The sequence below is a fragment of the Poromitra crassiceps genome (assembly GCF_964638095.1).
Source record: "Poromitra crassiceps genome assembly, chromosome: 1".
NCBI classification, from domain to species: domain Eukaryota; kingdom Metazoa; phylum Chordata; class Actinopteri; order Beryciformes; family Melamphaidae; genus Poromitra; species Poromitra crassiceps.
Genome location: NC_139623.1, coordinates 28,161,654 through 28,181,979, shown reverse-complemented (window position 1 = coordinate 28,181,979; position 20,326 = coordinate 28,161,654). Strand labels below are relative to the sequence as shown.

The window sequence follows — 20,326 nt, the reverse complement described above, 5'->3', positions numbered from 1 at the left end:
ACACACACACACACACACACAAAAAACAGTATACAGACTTGCCCAAGGGCACCCATAATCACAGGCACGTGAGGTGGTTCTAAAAATCCATTTATCTCAAAACTGTCTGAAAATCTCTGAAACCATGCTGTACTCAACGGCTAATATCTACATAACTACTAACTCTACAAACAAACTCTTTTAGACAGAGAAAGCACACATTCTATTAGTTCTTTTTAGATGATTGGTGTTCACGAAGTCTTAACAGAAAAGAATCCTCGGCTCTTGTAAAATGAGCCAGAATCCTCAAAAAAAAAACTGGCACAACTTACCTACAGCATTGAAAAAACGGCTGGCACTCAATGTGTTAAGTGTGACTTGACTGATTGAGTTGGCGTGTGATGCCCTCAGCTGTGCCCTGGGAAAAACGTGAACATAGCGTGGGCGTTGTGGTGGTTGCTTGCCATCCATCGCGGTTGGTTTGCCTATAGCATGGTATTGCAATATTGCGGTTATTGCAACCTACTGGTAGCCTTATTTAGCTATCTAGCATTTATGGCGCTAACTTAGCTGTGCTTGCTATATTTTATTGTATACTGTAGATAATCATAGGTCTGACTTCATATCTCATATCATAATGTTTTTTAGATATAATGTGAAATTTACTGCTGAACAGATCAGATATATTTATTTTAGCTCATTTCTAGTTTACTGCTGTATTAATCATCTATTTAGCATGGAGTAACTACTGCTGTGTAGCACCATCGTTGGTGGACATTTTTCCTTTTGACTTTCTGCTGTTATAAATTCATGGCTGTGATAAAACTCCTGAGGTGGTGAAATGACAGGCCCTCTCAAATCTCTCTTGTGTTTAACAGAATGTAACCGCTCAACAAGCTAGTGGGCTCATTTTGTTCTCTGATTTACTGTAAGACTGCAATCTGATGCTACTGGGTTGCTGTCACATTTATTCTGTTTACATCGTTGTTGGAGGTGGTACAGTAGAGCAGAAATGCTACTGTCTTTCTATTTTTCATGGGGTATACAGATAAGCTATTTGGATGTACTTTTTGATACTATATGACTCAGTGTCCCTGTTGCCATTAATAAAGCAGTTAAAAGTATATTTCTGAGTCCTCTCTGAACTTCACTACAGCTGTGCAACAATCTCTGACGCTGGGGACAACTGTTGCCAAAAAACGTATTCTTAAGGAATGGAAGTCCCCCTCTTCACCCTCTTTCCAATTGTGGTTGACAGACATGATCTCTGTTATAAGGATGGAGAGACGCAGGTTCCTGAGAACAAACTCACTTAGAACATTTCTAACTATATGCTATATATATATATACATTTTTAGTGTACCTCGATCAGATTAGGGGCGACGGGTGACTCGCTCAGCTGGTTTCCTTTAGACCCCTTGCAGGAAATCCCAAGTACATCGCTTACAAGCACATAAGCACCTTGCATGGCTGGTAGCACCACTGTAATATTGAATGTTGATTATGTTTGTATGTTTTTGTTTCTTTTCTTGTGTCTGAGCCTCTCTGTTTTGTTTGTGTTCTATAAAAAATTGAAAATAAAATATATATATAAAAAAATATATATTTCTGCCCACCTGCAGTGTCCCACCCACAGCTGGAATGATCCACTAGCAACAAAGCATACTAAAGATGCATAACCTGTTTGATATGGGAGTCAGCCAGTGTCATCTCATGTCTGTTCTTATCATTGGAGGTTAACCAGATTATTCTAACAGAATTATGACGTTACCAAGCAAGCAACTGGGATAAGAAAGGAATTGCCTGTGCATGTAAACCTAGTCGCATGGCAGGAGGAACTTGGTGTTGAATTGTCTGAAATTATATGGGACAGGAGTCTGTCTGTGGTTCAACTCTGCTCAATCAACAGCAGACACCAGCTGATCCAATTTAAAGTCACTCACCGACTTCACTATTCTAAGTCTAGGTTGCACAGGATCTACCCTTTTGTCTCACCACTATGTGATAGGTGTCAGGTGCTAGAGGGCACACTGTCACACGCTATTTGGTTTTGCTCTTCGCTATCCGGATTTTGGGCCAAGATATTTGACTGGTACTCTAAGGCTTATAAAATAACCCTTCAGCCGGAGTTCTGAATCTTCCCTGCTCCTCCCTACGGCTGTGCAGCAATCTCTAACACAGGGGACGACTGTCGCCAAGAGACTTATTCTGAAGGAGTGGAAGTCCCACTCTCCACCTTCTTTTCAACTGTGGCTAGCAGACATGATTTCGGTTGTTCGTATGGAGAGACTCAGGTTCCTGAGGACCAACTCACTTAGGAGGTTTTCCACTATTTGGGACCCTTTCCTGGCCTACTTTGATGAGATTAGAAATTATGAATAACTGGCCCAGCTGATTTGTCATTTGTCATTTAAGCATTTAAGCACTTTAGGCGGCTGATAGCACCATAATTGTAATGTTGGTATGTTTTTGTTTGTTTGTTTGTTTTTGTGTGTGTCTGAGTTTGTTTTGCCTTTGTTCTGAAAATTGAAAATTGAAAAAAAAAAAAAAAACCTAGTCAGTGTGACCGTAGTGTCTCTGACCACCTCATTAATTTGTTTGAATCACTGGATGCCAGCCATTTAAAATGAGCTTTAAAGGGCCCATATTTTGCTAATATAATGTATTATTATTTTATTGTTGGCCTCCAGTAGAGTAACTTATTGCATCATTCATAGTTGAAAAAACTCATTGTTTATCTTGTACTGGCTCTCACTGCCCCCTTCAGTTCAGCCTCTGTCTGAAACGCTCTGTTTTAGGTCCTGTCCCTGAACCCCCAAAATACTCCAGGAGGGCAGCACGAGGAGTTTTTGTGTTTGGCCGCGGTACGTGATGCCCTGCTCGGCCAGCCGCCGAAGGAAATGTCCCGGCACAGCCCGGGCCGAGCGGAGCTGTAGATAGCTAGGGGGATGTTGATATATCAATTGATAGCCTTGCTTGTTACGCCCAAGTCACATTTGTTATCGATGGTCAAATTCGTTTTGACAATCCCTTGCTCGTTTATATAATTGTTTTACAGCTCCCCGCCCTGCCCGGGGAGCTTCACACTATTGTCGTCACATTCAAGCCACAACACAACAGCTAATGTAGCTAGTTAGCTAATTTCCCAAATGCTTGTGACTATAGTGTGCCTCTCCTAGCAAAGGCTACATGGACCAAACCAAAATGAGGACTTGGAAAGTCAGGAAGTCAGCAAGTTGGACTAACGTTACAAGTTCTGAAAATGTGTGCCTTCGTCATTCATCGGTTGTTCATGTCTATGAAAGGCAGCTGTGCTGCTAGGCTAATAGCAAGTGCTAACGTTACCCAGCTGGCGGTAAGTAACATTAGCGCTTCCTAGCTGCTAGGTACAACCAATGCTGGAATGAGACACATATTTTCAGAACTTACCACTTCAGTCCTACATCCTGGCTCACTTCCAAGTCGTCTCCTTGTTTTTGCGGTCTGAAATCCGTTATTCCATGAGACTACTGTTGTAGACAGCCAGGTTGGAGAGCGCCTGGTGACGCGGGTTAGGTTGACAATTCGGCAGTGTACTGGAGCAGTCAGAACAGGGAAGGGAGGGGCAGGGGGGACGGGTGAAGGCTATGGCGCGCGCGCACTGCCGGCCCGGGCTAGGCTTGTTATCACCATGGTAACCTGACGTCACTAGAACTATGTTCTCGCACAATTCATGTGCTCTCGTCTACGAGACTTCATGTGAGGGAGGGGGGGTTCATGGGGGTAACATTAAAACACTTTCACCTATTTATTTGAAGCTTAGCCCATGTTTAATATGACCATCCAAGATTGTAACAACATATATATGATACAAAATTAAGAAATGCGTAATATGGCCCCTTTAACACCTTGCTTTTTATGTGAATGAGTTCTTACCCCAAATAAAATCCTGAAGCCAAGCTGCACGTTAGAGTAAAGGGGTCAATATTGTATCGTGCCAGTGTGTAATTATGAGCTTTCGCAACATCTGTTGATGTCTGTTTTCATTGCTGTGTAAGCTACAAAGTAACTCCTTTTCTGTTGATCCACACTGACACAGTTTCCTCTTCTGTCCGCAGCACCAGCAGCTGTGTGGAAGATGGTGAAGATGAGAAAGACAGGGCAAAAAGGTACTGCATTACTTTGTGTGTGTGTGTGTGTGTGTGTGTGTGTGTGTGTGTGTGTGTGTGTGTGTGTGTGTGTGTGTGGAATTGTGTCATTAAGTATTTGTATACGTGCATCTTGCATCTTGAAATGCGTTGATGCCAGGGGTTCCCAAACCTTTTCATCTTGGGACCCAAAAGATACATTTGTCTGCCTGGGACCCAAACTCACAAAAAACATACGGTAATGAGTTGCCATGACGACCAGTTGGTGACCCACCCCCCATGGGTCCGCGACCCAAATTGGGTCCCGACCCATGTGTGGGTGTTTGGGAAACACTGGTTTATGCAAATATGAGAGATAAAAGGAAGACTTAAAAAGGATGATTTTATTTAGAGGTGGTAGAATTCAACATACTATACATCGAGTTTGAGATTCTTCGAATGAAACAGGTTAGAAACATGTTGCATGTTAATGAGACATGCTTTTTGGCATGCTAATCGTGAATGTTTGACAAAAATCAAATTAAATTAATGACATTTAGGTTCAATTTTTGTTCCATTTCATTGTGTGAGCTTTAACTCTGCAGCCTCGACAGAAACACTACCGTAAATGATTGCGTGTGGTATTTTTAAACTTGTATAATTCCAACTTTTAAATAATATACTTTTTGGGGTTCCCCCATCTTCCTCTTCAAACTGCAAATCACCAGTAAATCACATAGGGCAGCAAATCATTGCTGTACTGCTCTCTATGGGTTGAACTTTTGAAGCATGTGTTCTGGCCATGCCCCAATCAGTGAGCAGGTATTTCACCTTTGACAACTGATTTGGGGTGTGGCCAGTGCTATGCTTCAAATATGCTTCAAAGTTTCCACCTATAAAGAGCAGTGCAGTTAGTTAAAATGTTTTACTGTGGCTGTCATTTCAAAAAGAAACACAGAGGCTCCAAGGAGAAGGGGGGGAATCACATCACAAAGGAAATGGGTTAGCAGCTGAACACTATTTAAGATGCCAAAAGTGTCTAATCTAATATGCACACAAACCTTATCCTTGAAACCTGAGCATTAAACAAATGTGACTATGAACATGACCTGAGATTGGGTCCTGTCTAAAATGAAGTTGAATGGTTCCAAATTGCTCCAATATGTCTGCTTTGAGCCTCCTGGTGAAATGTGCACAAGCTTGTGTTTGTGTGTCTGGGATTTGTGAGGAAAGAAATGTCAAATTACTCAAATTCTGATTATACTAATGTGATGATTGCAGTGTCGGAAAAAATAGGTTACTTGCCTTTATGCCAGATTAGTCACTTATGGAAAAGATTTAAGAACCAGCATGATCTCAAGTCGTTCTCTAACCAAATGGATAACAAAAGCAGAGAGAAATTAATTTCACATCTCACACTTAATTGTTACTGTTAGGTCACACACAGCTATGCAGAGTTGTAATTAGTAAGGATATCAGGTTAAAATAAGTCTTAACTGTAAATTTGACTAATTTGATGATATGCTTTAGTAATGGCATTTAATCACATGCGCTGAGCTCTCTAGTCTAATAATCACCTGGCACACAGAAGCCTTTTTACCAATCATAGTTATAGGGATCCTAGTGTGTAGGATAGCATACTAATTTGTATTTGATCAATGAATGAGGATTATTATGCTCAACAACAAAAAGACAGAAAAACCTGTCTGCTGTAGACCTACTGTAGGAGGGAAAGTTGGGAGGTATTATTCAGAAGTGAGTGGCACATTTGAATCAATTAATCAAGGATGAGCCTATATTCATATTCAAAGTTCAAACTGTTGAAGTCTTCCTCATGCTCTGTTTGAGCACATATTAGTTTGAATGTTAGTCCGTGCTCTACAGATGAGAACACGCTCCAGGGTCTGCTTGTGTTTAGGACTGTGCAGTGCTGCTGTTGCTTCTCTCCATTATTCTGTCTCCCTCTTGTCCCATTTTCCCCTCAGATGTTCTATTCCAAACTGTTGTTATTGTTGTCTGTCTGCAGCTGAATGTGCTCTTTTCTAAAAGAGGTCCTCGATCGGAACGAGATTTATAAATAAGGGTTCTACTGCAGTCGCATGATTGGCTCAACTGATTTGTATTGCCACTGATTTCTAACTGTATTCTTCTGTGGACTGGTTAAGGGCATCCCGTAACAAATCGGAAAAGAAAAGAAGAGACCAATTCAATGTGCTCATCAAGGAACTTTGCACCATGCTGCAGGGCCAAGGCCATCCACGCAAGATGGACAAGTCCACCATACTGCAGAGAACTATCGACTTCCTGCAGAAACAGAAAGGTGGGATATCACCTTATCTCTACTCCATGATCCATGTTGTTTTCTCTTCAGGATCACTAGGTGACCAATCTGGGAACCCAACAGTTACATTTTTTTTATACATTTTTCTCTAACCTCTGGGGGCAGGCTCATTTGATTGCCTGAATAACCGGAACTCAAGGGGCTCCGCCAGATATTTCCGCTGCGTCGGAAAAAGAAAATCCCTTTCCGCTCCCTGCAAGCTCTGCCATTGGCTCCAACTGACCAGCTCTGACCATTTATGGATTTCCTTTCCGCTCCCTGCGTGTTGAATCTGTCGATCTCAAATGCTTCCGCCGCTGTGAAACAACAACAAAGGTTGTTGCTACATGCTGAAAATGGCAAGTTTTATGACACATGGGTTGACTCGGTCACGTCCACTCCATTTTGATTGGGTAAAGCGGAGCATGCGAGCCTGCCCCCCTACGAGCCTGCCCCCTATGAGCCTGCACCCTACGAGCCTGCCCCCTACGAGCCTGCCCCCTACGAGCCTGCCCCCTATGATCCTGCCCCCTACGAGCCTGCCCCCTATGAGCCTGCCCCCTACGAGCCTGCCCCCTATGAGCCTGCCCCCTACGAGCCTGCACCCTACGAGCCTGCCCCCTATGAGCCTGCCCCCTATGAGCCTGCCCCCTATGAGCCTGCCCCCTATGAGCCTGCCCCCTACGAGCCTGCACCCTACGAGCCTGCCCCCTATGAGCCTGCACCCTACGAGCCTGCCCCCTATGAGCCTGCCCCCTATGAGCCTGCACCCTACGAGCCTGCCCCCTACGAGCCTGCACCCTACGAGCCTGCCCCCTACGAGCCTGCACCCTACGAGCCTGCACCCTACGAGCCTGCACCCTACGAGCCTGCCCCCTATGAGCCTGCCCCCTATGAGCCTGCACCCTACGAGCCTGCCCCCTACGAGCCTGCACCCTACGAGCCTGCCCCCTACGAGCCTGCACCCTACGAGCCTGCACCCTACGAGCCTGCCCCCTATGAGCCTGCACCCTACGAGCCTGCACCCTACGAGCCTGCACCCTATGAGCCTGCACCCTATGAGCCTGCACCCTATGAGCCTGCACCCTACGAGCCTGCCCCCTATGAGCCTGCACCCTATGAGCCTGCCCCATATGAGCCTGCCCCCTACGAGCCTGCCCCCTATGAGCCTGCCCCCTATGAGCCTGCACCCTACGAGCCTGCCCCCTACGAGCCTGCCCCCTATGAGCCTGCACCCTATGAGCCTGCACCCTACGAGCCTGCCCCCTATGAGCCTGCCCCCTATGAGCCTGCACCCTACGAGCCTGCCCCCTACGAGCCTGCCCCCTATGAGCCTGCACCCTACGAGCCTGCACCCTATGAGCCTGCACCCTACGAGCCTGCCCCCTACGAGCCTGCACCCTACGAGCCTGCCCCCTATGAGCCTGCACCCTACGAGCCTGCCCCCTACGAGCCTGCTTACGAGCCTGCCCCCTACGAGCCTGCCCCCCTACGAGCCTGCCCCCTACGAGCCTGCCCCCCTACGAGCCTGCCCCCTATGAGCCTGCCCCCTACGAGCCTGCCCCCTACGAGCCTGCCCCCTACGAGCCTGCCCCCTACGAGCCTGCCCCCTATGAGCCTGCCCCCTACGAGCCTGCCCCCTACGAGCCTGCCCCCTACGAGCCTGCCCCCTACGAGCCTGCCCCCCTACGAGCCTGCCCCCTATGAGCCTGCCCCCTACGAGCCTGCCCCCTACGAGCGCTGTTATTTGGCTTTTCACGGAGCTTGCCGACAGATTTTCGATGCAAGTTGAAAAAGTCTGTCTTGAGAGATTACTAGGTGATAGAAGTCATCTTGTGTGTGTGTGTGTGTGTGTGTGTGTGTGTGTAAACTATAAGGGAATGAGACTGTGTATTTGTGTGTTTTTGTATATGTGCATGGGCACCCTCTTATTTATGTCGATGATGGGCACATAAATCAGCAACTGTAGCATGGTTGCTGAAATAGCTAATAGCTACCCCATAACAGCTTTTTATTTTTCAAAGCAAATGGTAGTATGAATAAATTGCCACTGTGAAGACAGTTATTGTGGATGAGATGCGATTGTGAGTCCTGACAAACAAAAAGAGGGTATTTGTTCACGGTATTCTTACAGTAATAGGGCCAAAGCTGTCATCGCACACCATTGCACATGAACATAATCCACCTTAATTTCAGTATTGAACCAGCTTTGTTTGTTAGTCTAAATTGTCAACAGATTTAATCTGTCTTTCACCTCTCATCTGTTTCAGACATTACTGCACAGAATGAATCTTGTGATGTACGGCAGGACTGGAAGCCGTCATTCCTCAGTAACGAGGAGTTCACTCAGCTAATGCTGGAGGTAAAACCTAGAGCCACGCTTATGTCGTTGTAGAAAAACAGATTGTTCTGTGTACTTTACTATACTGTACTTTGACAGATACAAATACTGATATCCTCAGATTTGAAAGGAAACCCTAAAACACTCGTAATACTGTAAAAACAAACAGCTACTGTATTGGAGATGTACCTTGCATTCCTGGGTCCCTCAATATACCAGAATTCAATGCAGCCCCTTTTTGACTAGAAAAACTCATGCTATGGCATGACTCTCTCCACCTACACATGTAACCCACAGCTGATTGCAACAAGTTGTTCACAGCCCTTCTCTGCGGGTTGTTGAAAGGCATTCTGGGAAATGTAGGAATCATTAACCGCAGTAGAAGTAGACGAGACAGGTGGAGAGCAAGTGTGTACAATAAAAAGGTAGATTGGAGCACTTGATCACAGAATAACTACAAGAATTTTTCATTTAAGCCCCATTGTTTAATATTTCCAGTACTGTCAACACAACACCTCACAAACCTGCTACAGGTAATAAGTCATAGTGCTAACTTTGTTGTTTTGACAGGCTCTAGATGGATTCCTGGTAGCATTAACTACAGATGGAAACATCATATATGTGTCTGACAGTGTGTCTTCGCTCATTGGCCATTTACCGGTAAGTGAGAGCAATGCAATGCTCAGAAATATATATAAAAGAATAAGCTTTTGTCTTGCAATCATGGCGATAGAGTATCCTATAATAAGAATGTGAAGTCTATCTGTGAATGAGCAGAATAGACCCTTCTCACGGGGGCCATTTTGTGTCGAAAAGGCAGGATAAACACAGGTGCAAGCAACATACTAATGAGGGTTTCCATCTTCCATGATTGGAAGTTGGAAACCCTCATTAGTGTTTTGCTTGCACCTGTGTTTATTCTGCCTTTTCGACACAAAATGGCCCCTGTGAAAAGGGTCTATTGGGCCACAGCTATGCCATTTTATGAGATTGCGTTGAATCTTTCAGGAAGTGTAAAGAACACCCCTGGTGGCCTAATGGAGACAGATTTTTGAATTCGGTAATTAGGGCTGAGTAAATGGGCAAAAATGGCTAATTAGTGGCCCAAATGAGTCAGCACAGGTTCAGCATGGAGAGCTCCATTCGTTAGCTACTGATGGAGCACACACCTGTGACCTGAGTGGAGGAGCACACACCTGAGTGGAGGAGCACAGCTGCGCCAAGTTGGAAGTGCACTATGAAAACCCTCTGGGGAGAGAGAGGAGAGGCTGCATGCCAACTCTGTGAGTGAGGCCTGACTAAATGGCCAGTCACACAGACAGCTATTCTGCTAGTACAGCGATTCCCAACCTGTGGGCCAACCTCTCTGGTGGTCCACGGAGGTATTGCAAGTAGCAGATGCTGTGTTAGTGACTGGAAAATAACAAGTGCTCTGAGAATGCATTATTTGGCCTCTGTATTTGTTATGGGGTCGGAGGTGGGCCGCCAAAAGTTTTGAAGGGGGCCCCCGAGTTGAAAAAGGTTGGGAACTGCTGCGCTAGTATGATGGAGAAGCAGGAATACTTGCTTGTCCTGCTAATTTTTAGATGGTTCCTAAAGCAAATCTAATATTGTATTTTTTGGCCTGCTGTGATTTCAGCTGAGTTGATTGACTCCAACATAATGTTTTTTTGTGCTGTCAGCACTGTGGCATGGCACGGATGAATGCTTTGTAACAGCACAGACTGGCAGTAATGTTAGCCAGTTAGCATTAACCCACATTCTGTGTATCCCAATGTGCTGTGAGTTTCTACACAAATGCATTTTTGACACATGAGTCCTTAGTCATTCTTGTCATGATCGTTAATACATCAGTTATTTGGCACCTTTTTCCCCATTAATGAACTATTATGTAGCAATTTTGTGCTGATTTTGAACTGGCATAGGCTCCTGGTGTATCTGAAACCACTTTTTAACACCTAAAATTTAAACAATATATATCAATCAATAATCAATATATCTCCAAGTAGCTTGAGAACCTTGTAGAACAGGTGAACAACTGAATAATATCTTGGGTAAATGCTGTTGAAGGTTGTTACAGCTACAGATCAGAACTACAGGGTAATGTCCTTTTAATTTCACTCCACTGCACTCTCTGTAGCATGGAACTGTCTTACCTAACTACAGGACCACTGACCATTTGACAGTTACTCTCACAGTCTATTTCTACAGCAACGTAAATGCATATATATGACAATGATCCCAAAACACTGACCGTCATACATCTCTCCTTTTGCACCAGTCAGATATGGTGGACCAAAATATCTTGAATTTCCTCCCGGAGCGTGAACATGGGGAGGTGTATAAGCTGCTATCATCCCACATGCTGATGAGTGACCCCATTACTGCTGACTTCCTTGACAGTGAGTGTCCTCTTCACTTCCTAGTTGCATACTCTCCTCTGGCCTCTGCCCAAATTTGCATTCACTCACATCTTATAACAGATAACAGTCAATATCAGAAGGTGAGAATTAAGTGCAAAAAGTTAATATTTAATATAGTCATATTTTATATATAGCCCACAATTCTTGTGTAATCAATCAGCTCTATATCTGCAACCAAGAAACATCAAATATAACTCTTGATATCAATATTGTCAAGGGTTTTTGCATTTGAATGTATGTCTGAGGATTCAGCTGATACATCCCTTGGCTTGACACACTCCTTACTGTATATATAGAGCAGCTTGCCGAATTTGTCTCAGCTGATTGGATTGCTGATTGGTGTGTGGCTATGATTAGCCTTTTAGCTAATAATAGTAGCTAGCCTAGACGTTTAATCACTGTTATGTTAGTAATCCAGAGCAAGGCAGTATCAGGGGGCTCAAGACATTGACCTTAATCCCGTGTTGCTATTGGGATTTTCTGAGAGACGGGGAATAGCGAGGCTCTCAGCCTCTGCTTAGAACTGTAAATAAACAGTCACAGTCACGTCTGCAGTAATCAGCATCTCTTACTGGCTGCATTTACAGGAGGCAATTCAAAAGAGACAATCCCTGCATCCATGATTTAGCTTATCTGTAGAAACTACACGTCAAATGCATCAAGCGGTGCGCCAAACTACTTAGTCCACTCCAAAACGTTTCATTTTAGTGCCAGTAGAATAGATGATCACCTAACCACAGCCGCCATCTTGTAATACGTATAAGACACAGAAGTGACAGATATTTTTTTCTTTCTTTCTTGTAAACACTTTAAAGACAAAATAAGCCACGACACACTTTTTTTCATCCTTTATTTAACCGGGGTAATCACATTGAGATTTCAACCTCTTTTTCAAGTGGGCCCTGGTCAAGAAGGCAGCATACAGATAAGTTGACATATAATACAACATTAAAACCAACACAAGTAAAAAAACAAGACAATAAGATCACACGAGAAGTAAAGAAAATTGCCCCAAAATTAAAATAAATAAGTACATTTAAAAACATGAGCACTCCTTGGCCTTGCTTGGTCCAAAGCAGTTGTTTTGTGTGTTGCTGTCCATCTTTAGATTCATAAAATGTCTGATGACTGGTGAAATGCAGCAACCCAAACTTCAGATTTGCCCAAAAAATAATTTGCTGTAAAATCCAGAGTCAGAGTTTCTCCTTCACAGAATTGACCTTGGAGATTGACACAAACTAACTATTACGCAGTCAAACGGCACAAAATCAGCTTCTGTGACTCACCCATTGGAAATAAGACTATTTGCCATGAACTTTTTATATAACCAGTTATTGCCAATATCAACCCTATCTTCCTGTTTAGACAATTTGAACACTTAATAGCAAGCATAATAAAATAGATATGTCACAGTACAATCAATTCAAGCTTTTCAAAAGCTGTATTATTTTGGTCTTGCATAGAAATTGCATGTTAGAAGTGAGAAGAAAAGTAGGGGATTATTTACAACTGAAATGGTGAACAGAGGACCCCTCGACTTTGTAGCTTATACTCTATTTTGTACTGACCATACATGGTAGTGAGCTGTGGACCTTAATGAGAAATACAATATGTAGTAGAACAATAGGCAATATGAACAGTGTGTTGATGGTGCACAATGACATGTCTTTCCTGGTTGATCCTTCTGCCTTAGCCGTTTCCCTGCAAGGTGCTGTTTCACCTGCATACTGCTGTGACACCGCATTCATAATTCAAATTATTTGTTCAGAAAAATATCATAGTACATCGTGTTTACATGCTGAAAAGCTGTTTACCTTGAAAGTAGAACTTCTTGAATCCATGGTAACATGATAAGCATGTTGATGGAGGGTTTGTGGTGTTTTTCAGGTGACTCACATGTAGAGTTTTGCTGTCATCTAGCCAGAGGTAATATTGACCCAAAGGAGCCCCCGATATATGAGTATGTCAAGTTTGTTGGCGATTTCAAGTTTCATAACAATGGTAAGTCTTTTATTTTTTCCCTCCACTCCTTGTTTACCAGACCCAAAATTGAGAAATGATGTGCAACACTGGTGCAGCTGCTGTATTTACTTGGCTTTCTTTATATTATACCCAACTACTTAGTTTTCTTTAGTTTGACTCATCACACTGTTTTATTGGCATTGTTTACATTAACCCTAGCTAGTAAACTGTGCTGTAGTTTCACATAACCTCCAAATTATTAATTAGAACACATTTATTTTACATATTTTGAAAGGAACTATATTCATCATCAATATCTATTCAAATCTAGCATTAATTGTCTGTAAAATCAGCTATAGAAGAACATGGTTTCTATCTCCTGGTGATGTAGTGTTGACGTTTTACTTGTAAACATCTACAATTGGAGGCTTCCTTACATAAGAGTGCAGTAATGTCAAAGCACTGGAGGTATTTTTGAGTACTAGCCTATGATACCCAAATGTATTTCTGCGTGTATTTATTCTGCGTGGCCATAGTACTATTTTGTGGTTGATAAGAGCAAAGCAGACGCAACATACAGTGTGATGTAACATGATCAAACTAAAGCTAATGTAACTCAGTGCCTATATTCCTACACATAGTAGGAATTAGAGTAATTGGTCATTTGGAGCTATGCATACCTATATTCCGTAGATATTAAAAGTACCTTGTCTTCTGTCTCTCAGTGCCTACGTCTTCTTGTAACGGGCTTGATTTGGCATTACCAAGAACCCTGCAGTCATCGCTGGAAGAGCAGGTCTGCCTCATCGCTACTGTACGATTAGTCACTCCACAGTTTCTAAAGGTAAGGCCCAGCTTGCCCTTTTGATTTGTGATTGTGGTTGTTGGCATGCAATTTCTAGCAGCCTAAGGGCTAATGTACACCCCCCTCCGGAACAGATGCAGTACGGCTCCGGTACGGCATGTATTGCCCTTCAATTAACGTGGGCGAGAGTCGATCCAGCAGTTTCAACGGATCCGCAATGCAGCCGTAACGCATCTGGTGTACGTTGTCTGTAAAGCTTGTGCCTTTTTAGTTTGAACAGTTTAGTAGAATAGCTGACACTAAACCAGCAGAAGCTGATGGCAGCAAGAAGCTGTGGTCCACAGCGTATAAACAAAGATTGACACTCTGTGGCCACTCCTTTAGGTACAAGTAACTAATACTGGGTAGAACTGGGTAGATTTACACCTGTCATCAGCATGTTACAACAGAATGGGGTTTAGAAAGAAAAGGCATCTTTCCGATCTTCAGCCATCCAGTTTTGGTGATCACTTGCCCACTGTAGCCACATCATGCTGTTCTTAGCTGACAAGGGTTGAACCCGACAGTCTCCTGCTGCTGGAGCCCATCCACTTCAAGGTTCAACAAGTTGCTGTGTTCTGAGATGCCCTTTACAAAAACTGCTGTACTTTTATTTGCATACTTGTGGTCCGTCTGTTAGCATAGATGAGTCCTGCCATTCTCCTCTGCCCTCTCATCAAGGCATCCCCCCCCCACAGGATTGCCACTGATTGGATGTTTTTGGCTCATTGTGGCATTCTTGGCCAACTCTAGACACTAGTGTGCAAAAGTTCCAGGAGAGAAATCCATCTCGTAGATGGTGGAACCGACGCATCTTGACACTCACTAACGATCATACTACGTTCCAAGTGGCTTAGATCATGCCTCCTGCACGTTCTAACGTTGAGGCGAACGGCGACTGAACTTGGTGACCCTCCCTGTCTGCATACTTTACACTTAGGCTTTATTTATACTGTACGTGACTCACGTCTGGAGGGGCCAGCTTTTTGCATTAAAGGGGAGGCATGCCTTAGAAAGTCGCCACTGAGTGTATATGCAACAAAAGGCCATGCATTACCTCGCAAAATGTCAACAAAAATGTCAGGAACTTATTACTGCTGAAGACAGACTCAGCATTGTTTTAGCACCTGTGCCTTGTAAGAATGTCAGTTTGCTATCAGATTTGTATTTTACCACTGCCTTTCACAAGCATGAAAATGAGATTTTCTGGAGTTGTTGGTAAACATGATACAATAGCACACATTTCCAGTGATGATTGGGTGGAAAATGTGTGTACAATGCAGGTGATGTGTTGGAATGTATGATAGTGTAACTAGCATACATGTAGCATGTATGGCATGGACAGGTTTCATTCAACTGCTGTTTTGCAAGCGCTGGGAAGAACGAGAATACGCATGGTGACAAATGGTAGAGACCCATTGCCTTATTCCTCAAATTAAATTCAGGAATGTCCAACAAACACTCAGTAAACTGGATGTCATTCAGACTTATAGCTCAAAAGATGTTATAAGCAGGTTATAAGCACTCTTATTTTTGTTAGGATTTCTCCTCTACTTTTTCTGCCTTAACATAGAATCATAGACCTAGAATCAAAACTTTGATTCTCAGATTCCTTGGGTCAAGACAAGCCCATTGCACACAGTTTTTTTAATTTATGCCATAATAGTGTTTTTGGCATTTTTAAATTTTATGCAAAATGTATTTTTCACCGTTTCTCCTGCAAAGCTATTTGGCCGTGATACACAAACACATTTGATACACAAACTAATTTGATACACAAACACATTTGATACACAAACACATTTGATACACAAACACATTTGATACACAAACACATTTGATGACGAAGACACACAAAAAAAGGAAGTGAGGCATAATTCCTAAAGGCTTCACGCTAGATCACCAGATGGTGGCAGTATAACAAGCAACTTTACATAATGTAGTAGAATTTTAATTAGAATTTTAATAGCTACAGCAGTGTTATGTGCCTTGAGGTGGACCCCTGTTAGTAACCTCCTTGCTTTGCCATGGAATACTAATGACTTTCTAACCGTGTGACTTTGTTTCTCACTAGGATTTGAGTAACGTCGAAGATCCTTGTGATGAATTCACATCCAGACACAGCCTTGAATGGAAGTTCCTGTTTTTAGATCACAGGTAAAGCGTTTGTGATCCTTTGTCCTTGTCATCTAGATTTTGAGCAAGAATTTGTGTTACTATGTTCTGCTGGGAGATTTTTTATGGGAAGTAAGGTGGTGCTTATACAGCCCTAATATGTCCCTACATGACTGCATATAATCATGGTTCCTTTATGCTAGCTGACACTATAGTGACGTTACAGGGTGATGATAGTTTCCACTGTGTGGTCTGGTATGTACGTCTAATGCTGCAAGTCAGAAGCCCAGTTGGTATTCCTGACCTCCGATCTAAATGTGTCCCAGTGTATATGATCGGAAAAACATGGCCGCCCGTAGTAAACTGATGTTTGATTAGCACCGGAGGATTTTTTTTTTCTGAGTTCCGAGTACAATGGATTGCAGCATAAGTCCCACCCTGGTTAGTGAGAGAAGATGAAACTGCAAATCAACCAGTGTCTAAAGACCAGTCATAACCAGGGCAGATGTCTTGCTACCCTCAGTAAGACACTTGGCCGGAGGGGCGCCATCAGCAGACATTGGCCAACACCTACCCATCAATGATGACCTGATTGATCATAATACAAAGAGCAGCTGCAGCCTCAGAAGACCGTTATATCACTTTGTGCATTGGCTTTCACAGCTTTTCTTTGCCATTTTAAACAATATGTAAGTTTGTCATATTTCTTACATGCCTGTTATTGCTTTTCTTTTCACAGAGCTTCACCAATCATAGGCTATTTGCCCTTTGAGGTTCTTGGAACGTCTGGCTATGATTACTATCACGTGGATGACTTGGAGCTTATAGCACAGTGTCATAAGCAATGTAAGCAACTCTGTCTACCCTCCATACCATTTCTTTCTTAATGACCCTCCTCTCACCGCCACCGGATCCAGGCATCCATCTCCCAAAAATAGGTCATCTTGCTATAGTTACATGTCTTTTTCCACTTCACCAGTGAACGGAAAAAGTCTGGACCTGTGAGGCATTATAGAGTTTGTTAACCCCGCCGCAGTGTTGTAGGATGTTGAGTCATAGGTGTGCAATGTGAACAAGCTCTATATTATATTTTCTAGCATCTGAACACGGTATTGATGGTTTTTTTCACTGTTTCCTCCTCAGTAATGCAGTTTGGAAAGGGTAAATCCTGCTACTATCGCTTCCTGACCAAAGGCCAGCAGTGGATTTGGCTACAGACTCACTACTACATCACGTACCACCAGTGGAACTCCAAACCCGAGTTCATTGTCTGTACTCACACAGTTGTCAGGTATTTGAGTCCTGCTTTTTCCTAGGTACTTGAAATCTTTGTGTGGGTGAGCTTTGGATTTTGGCCCTAGCTTCAGTGAATGTGAAAGAGACCGGGTTTTGCACTGAGAACTTTGGTTACTTCCTAGAAATCAACAAAAAAAGAACCGACGGGTCAAGTAAAACAAACAAATTTCCACTGTAAAATCCACTTATTGTTATGGTGGTACGGCGCCAGTGTCTGCTTACTTTTACCTCTACGCCTTCCATTGTTCATCCAAGTGTCAGTATAACTGGTGGGAAGCCAGTTGGTCTGGGATCCACCTGCCTATCATAGTAACCCTGCTTGTGTTAGTAACGCTGCTTGTGTTAGCTACTGTATAGACCAAATCACCGTGACGTCACCATGTAAACAAATTTACTTCCGGGTACCACTTGGGGAAGGCGGCAGGTTTAAATGTGCGTGTTGTCAAATAAATGCTGTCAAACCCTCTCGTTGTTTTCGGCCGACTACTTTCAATTTAAATGGTTAAACGGTTGGTAAACATGCTTGTCCGACGTATCTAGCCTTTCTTCTGTGTTTGTTTTATGTAGTGTTAGCTAGCTAATAATGTTTGTTTGTCTGTCAAACTCGCTGTTTTTTTGCAGACTCGTAACCTCGCGTCACCAGGCTCTTCTCGGCGAGAGCAGACTCGTTAACGTTACAGACAGAGCTACCGACGCCACATTAATTTAATTTAGCGTCAAGTCTACTCTGGTCTGGTCCAACAGGTAAATTAGCTAGTCTGGTCTCCACTAACGTTAGTGAAAGTGTTGTTATGAATGATATTAAACAACAACACAACACGGACGAACCATTTTTGTCTTCTTTGTCTGTTTTTGTCTTCAACACGTCAGTTTGTGCCGTTCACCGCCATTATAATGTGTGGACCCAGGGGTACCCGGAAGTAAATGTAAACATCCCGCTGATTTGGTCTATATCTTAAATTAAACATTTGATCATATGATTCTAATTTGCATTTCACCTCAGACAAGACAGGACACTGCTTTCAAGTCTGAAATTTACCTAGATTTGTTCGAAAGATTAACATTTCACCTTTTTGCAAACTAGGGCGCTGCTAGATGATGTCACTAGGTTGACTGTACAGTACAGTATACAGTACAGTACAGGAGTACAGGCTAGTTAAGTGTTGATTGTGGTTGTTTTAATTCGTCCAAACGTTCAAAATCCTTACTACTGTACAATGAACCTAGTGATATCAACTAGCAGCGCCCTAGTTGGTGAAAAGCTGAAATGTTATTCATCTTTCTAGCAAATCTAGGTAAATTTCCGACTTTAACACAGTGTCCTGTCTTGTCTGAGGTAAAATGCAAATGAACTAGAGTCATTTGATCTGATTCATGTCCTCTTTAAAGGAGGACTAACCCCTAAAACGTAATCTTTTCAGTTTTTAACCAATGTACAGTATATGGCTTTTGAGGTGGTCTGTGAAGGATTCTGGTCAAAATCTACACATTTGAGACTAAACTGTTACATTTCTACACACTGTATCATTTTCAGGCATCAAGAGTGCCCTCTATGGGTTCAAACCTGCTTTTTTTTGGGCCTCCAACATCGCCAATTTGGTTCACAGTTAGGTCACGGTGAACCCCCCTTTCCCGCTCATGTGATCATTAGCTAACACCAGAGCCATATAATAGAAGAGTTGCAACATCTCCATTCACTCCAATGGACCAGTTTTTTAGCGAGGATTAAGCAGGGCTGTCTGTTTATCTACTTTTGAAAGGGTAAGACCTTTAAAGAATCAAATTGTATATTATCAGCTTTATTTTATGCATTCAAATGTAGCTCGAGCCCCTTCCTGGTTAATAGAGCTGGGGCAACGCAAGGCATTGTCGGTAATCATGATCCGCTCTGGTACTGTGGCTAATGCTAGCTCTTAGCTGTGGGCTAACGTTAGTTACATGGCAGTAAAACACCACTGAATGACCAGTTTGATTTAACTTGCAACCATTTCGAATCATGCTGTTTCCATACAGGCCACCAGCGTTGGCTAGTTGTTCATATTTCTAACAATATTGTAGCTCTAATATGTTTTTCTCGATGCGGGCAAACTGTCAAGGCGCTGTTTCCGGTAAAAATCTCCGGTCTGAGCGAAATGCTGCAAAATGCAGGTGTTCCACCTTTTGCCATACTGTGTATCACCTGGCCTGTCCCCCTTCCACATAAAATATACAGGTTTAGAAATTGATTGTATATTTAGGTCTGTTAACATCTGGAATGGACTAAGAAATGACTGTTGTAAACTGAAGAGTGTAATTGATCCAGCTGATTTTTGATCCAAAGGAGAAGTAATTCTTGGGAATGGGGTTGTCTGCTATGACTAAAGGCATACCCCAACTTGGCTTTTCTTCAGGTGTGCCAGCTTGATCTACAATGACTCTTTGTGCCTCTGCTGTACAGTTACGCTGAAGTGCGAGCTGAGAGGAGGAGAGCGTTTGGCCTGGAGGAGATGTCGCCACCTGAGATAGCCACGTCCTCCATAAAGGTAAGTATCAAGTGTTGTAGAATAGACCTGCAGTGTACAAAGACACTATTTCTGTATTATATATTTCAAATCTATTACCCAGGCCTTCTGTGTTGAACATTCCTCTGTGCCGCAGGCTCAGGAGCTGTACTTGGACATCTGTTCCACCCTGGACCCTCCGCGGGATAGAAACAGCGGTGCACGTTCTGTATCCTCCCACAGTTCCCGGAAGTCCTCCCACACAGCCCTGTCAGACTCTGCATGTGAGTCATCCTCTGCTCCATAAAGTGCTCAATCAATCAACACCGGCTCAATATGTACACAAATCCTACTGCTGCATGGGACTGTTTTGCCATTTATTTTCTTGCTGAAAAAGTAGGATTTTTTAAATTAATATTAATGTTGGCAAATTAGAAATGGAGGCACATGTGTTTTTCAT

At 43.1% G+C, this 20,326-nt stretch overlaps 1 protein-coding gene across 1 annotated transcript in view; it reads left to right on the top strand.

Moving 5' to 3' along the window:
- The window catches only part of npas2 (neuronal PAS domain protein 2), a gene marked incomplete at its 3' end in the record, with an annotated part of 50,296 nt that overhangs the window by 7,253 nt on the left and 22,717 nt on the right, over positions 1-20,326 (top strand). The window contains 12 exon segments of the mRNA XM_083638070.1: positions 4,077-4,127; positions 6,251-6,405; positions 8,676-8,767; positions 9,317-9,406; positions 11,028-11,148; positions 13,057-13,170; positions 13,857-13,975; positions 16,050-16,132; positions 16,830-16,936; positions 17,234-17,381; positions 19,824-19,908; positions 20,024-20,149. Of these exon segments, the coding sequence (XP_083494196.1) occupies positions 4,077-4,127; positions 6,251-6,405; positions 8,676-8,767; positions 9,317-9,406; positions 11,028-11,148; positions 13,057-13,170; positions 13,857-13,975; positions 16,050-16,132; positions 16,830-16,936; positions 17,234-17,381; positions 19,824-19,908; positions 20,024-20,149 (1,291 nt within the window).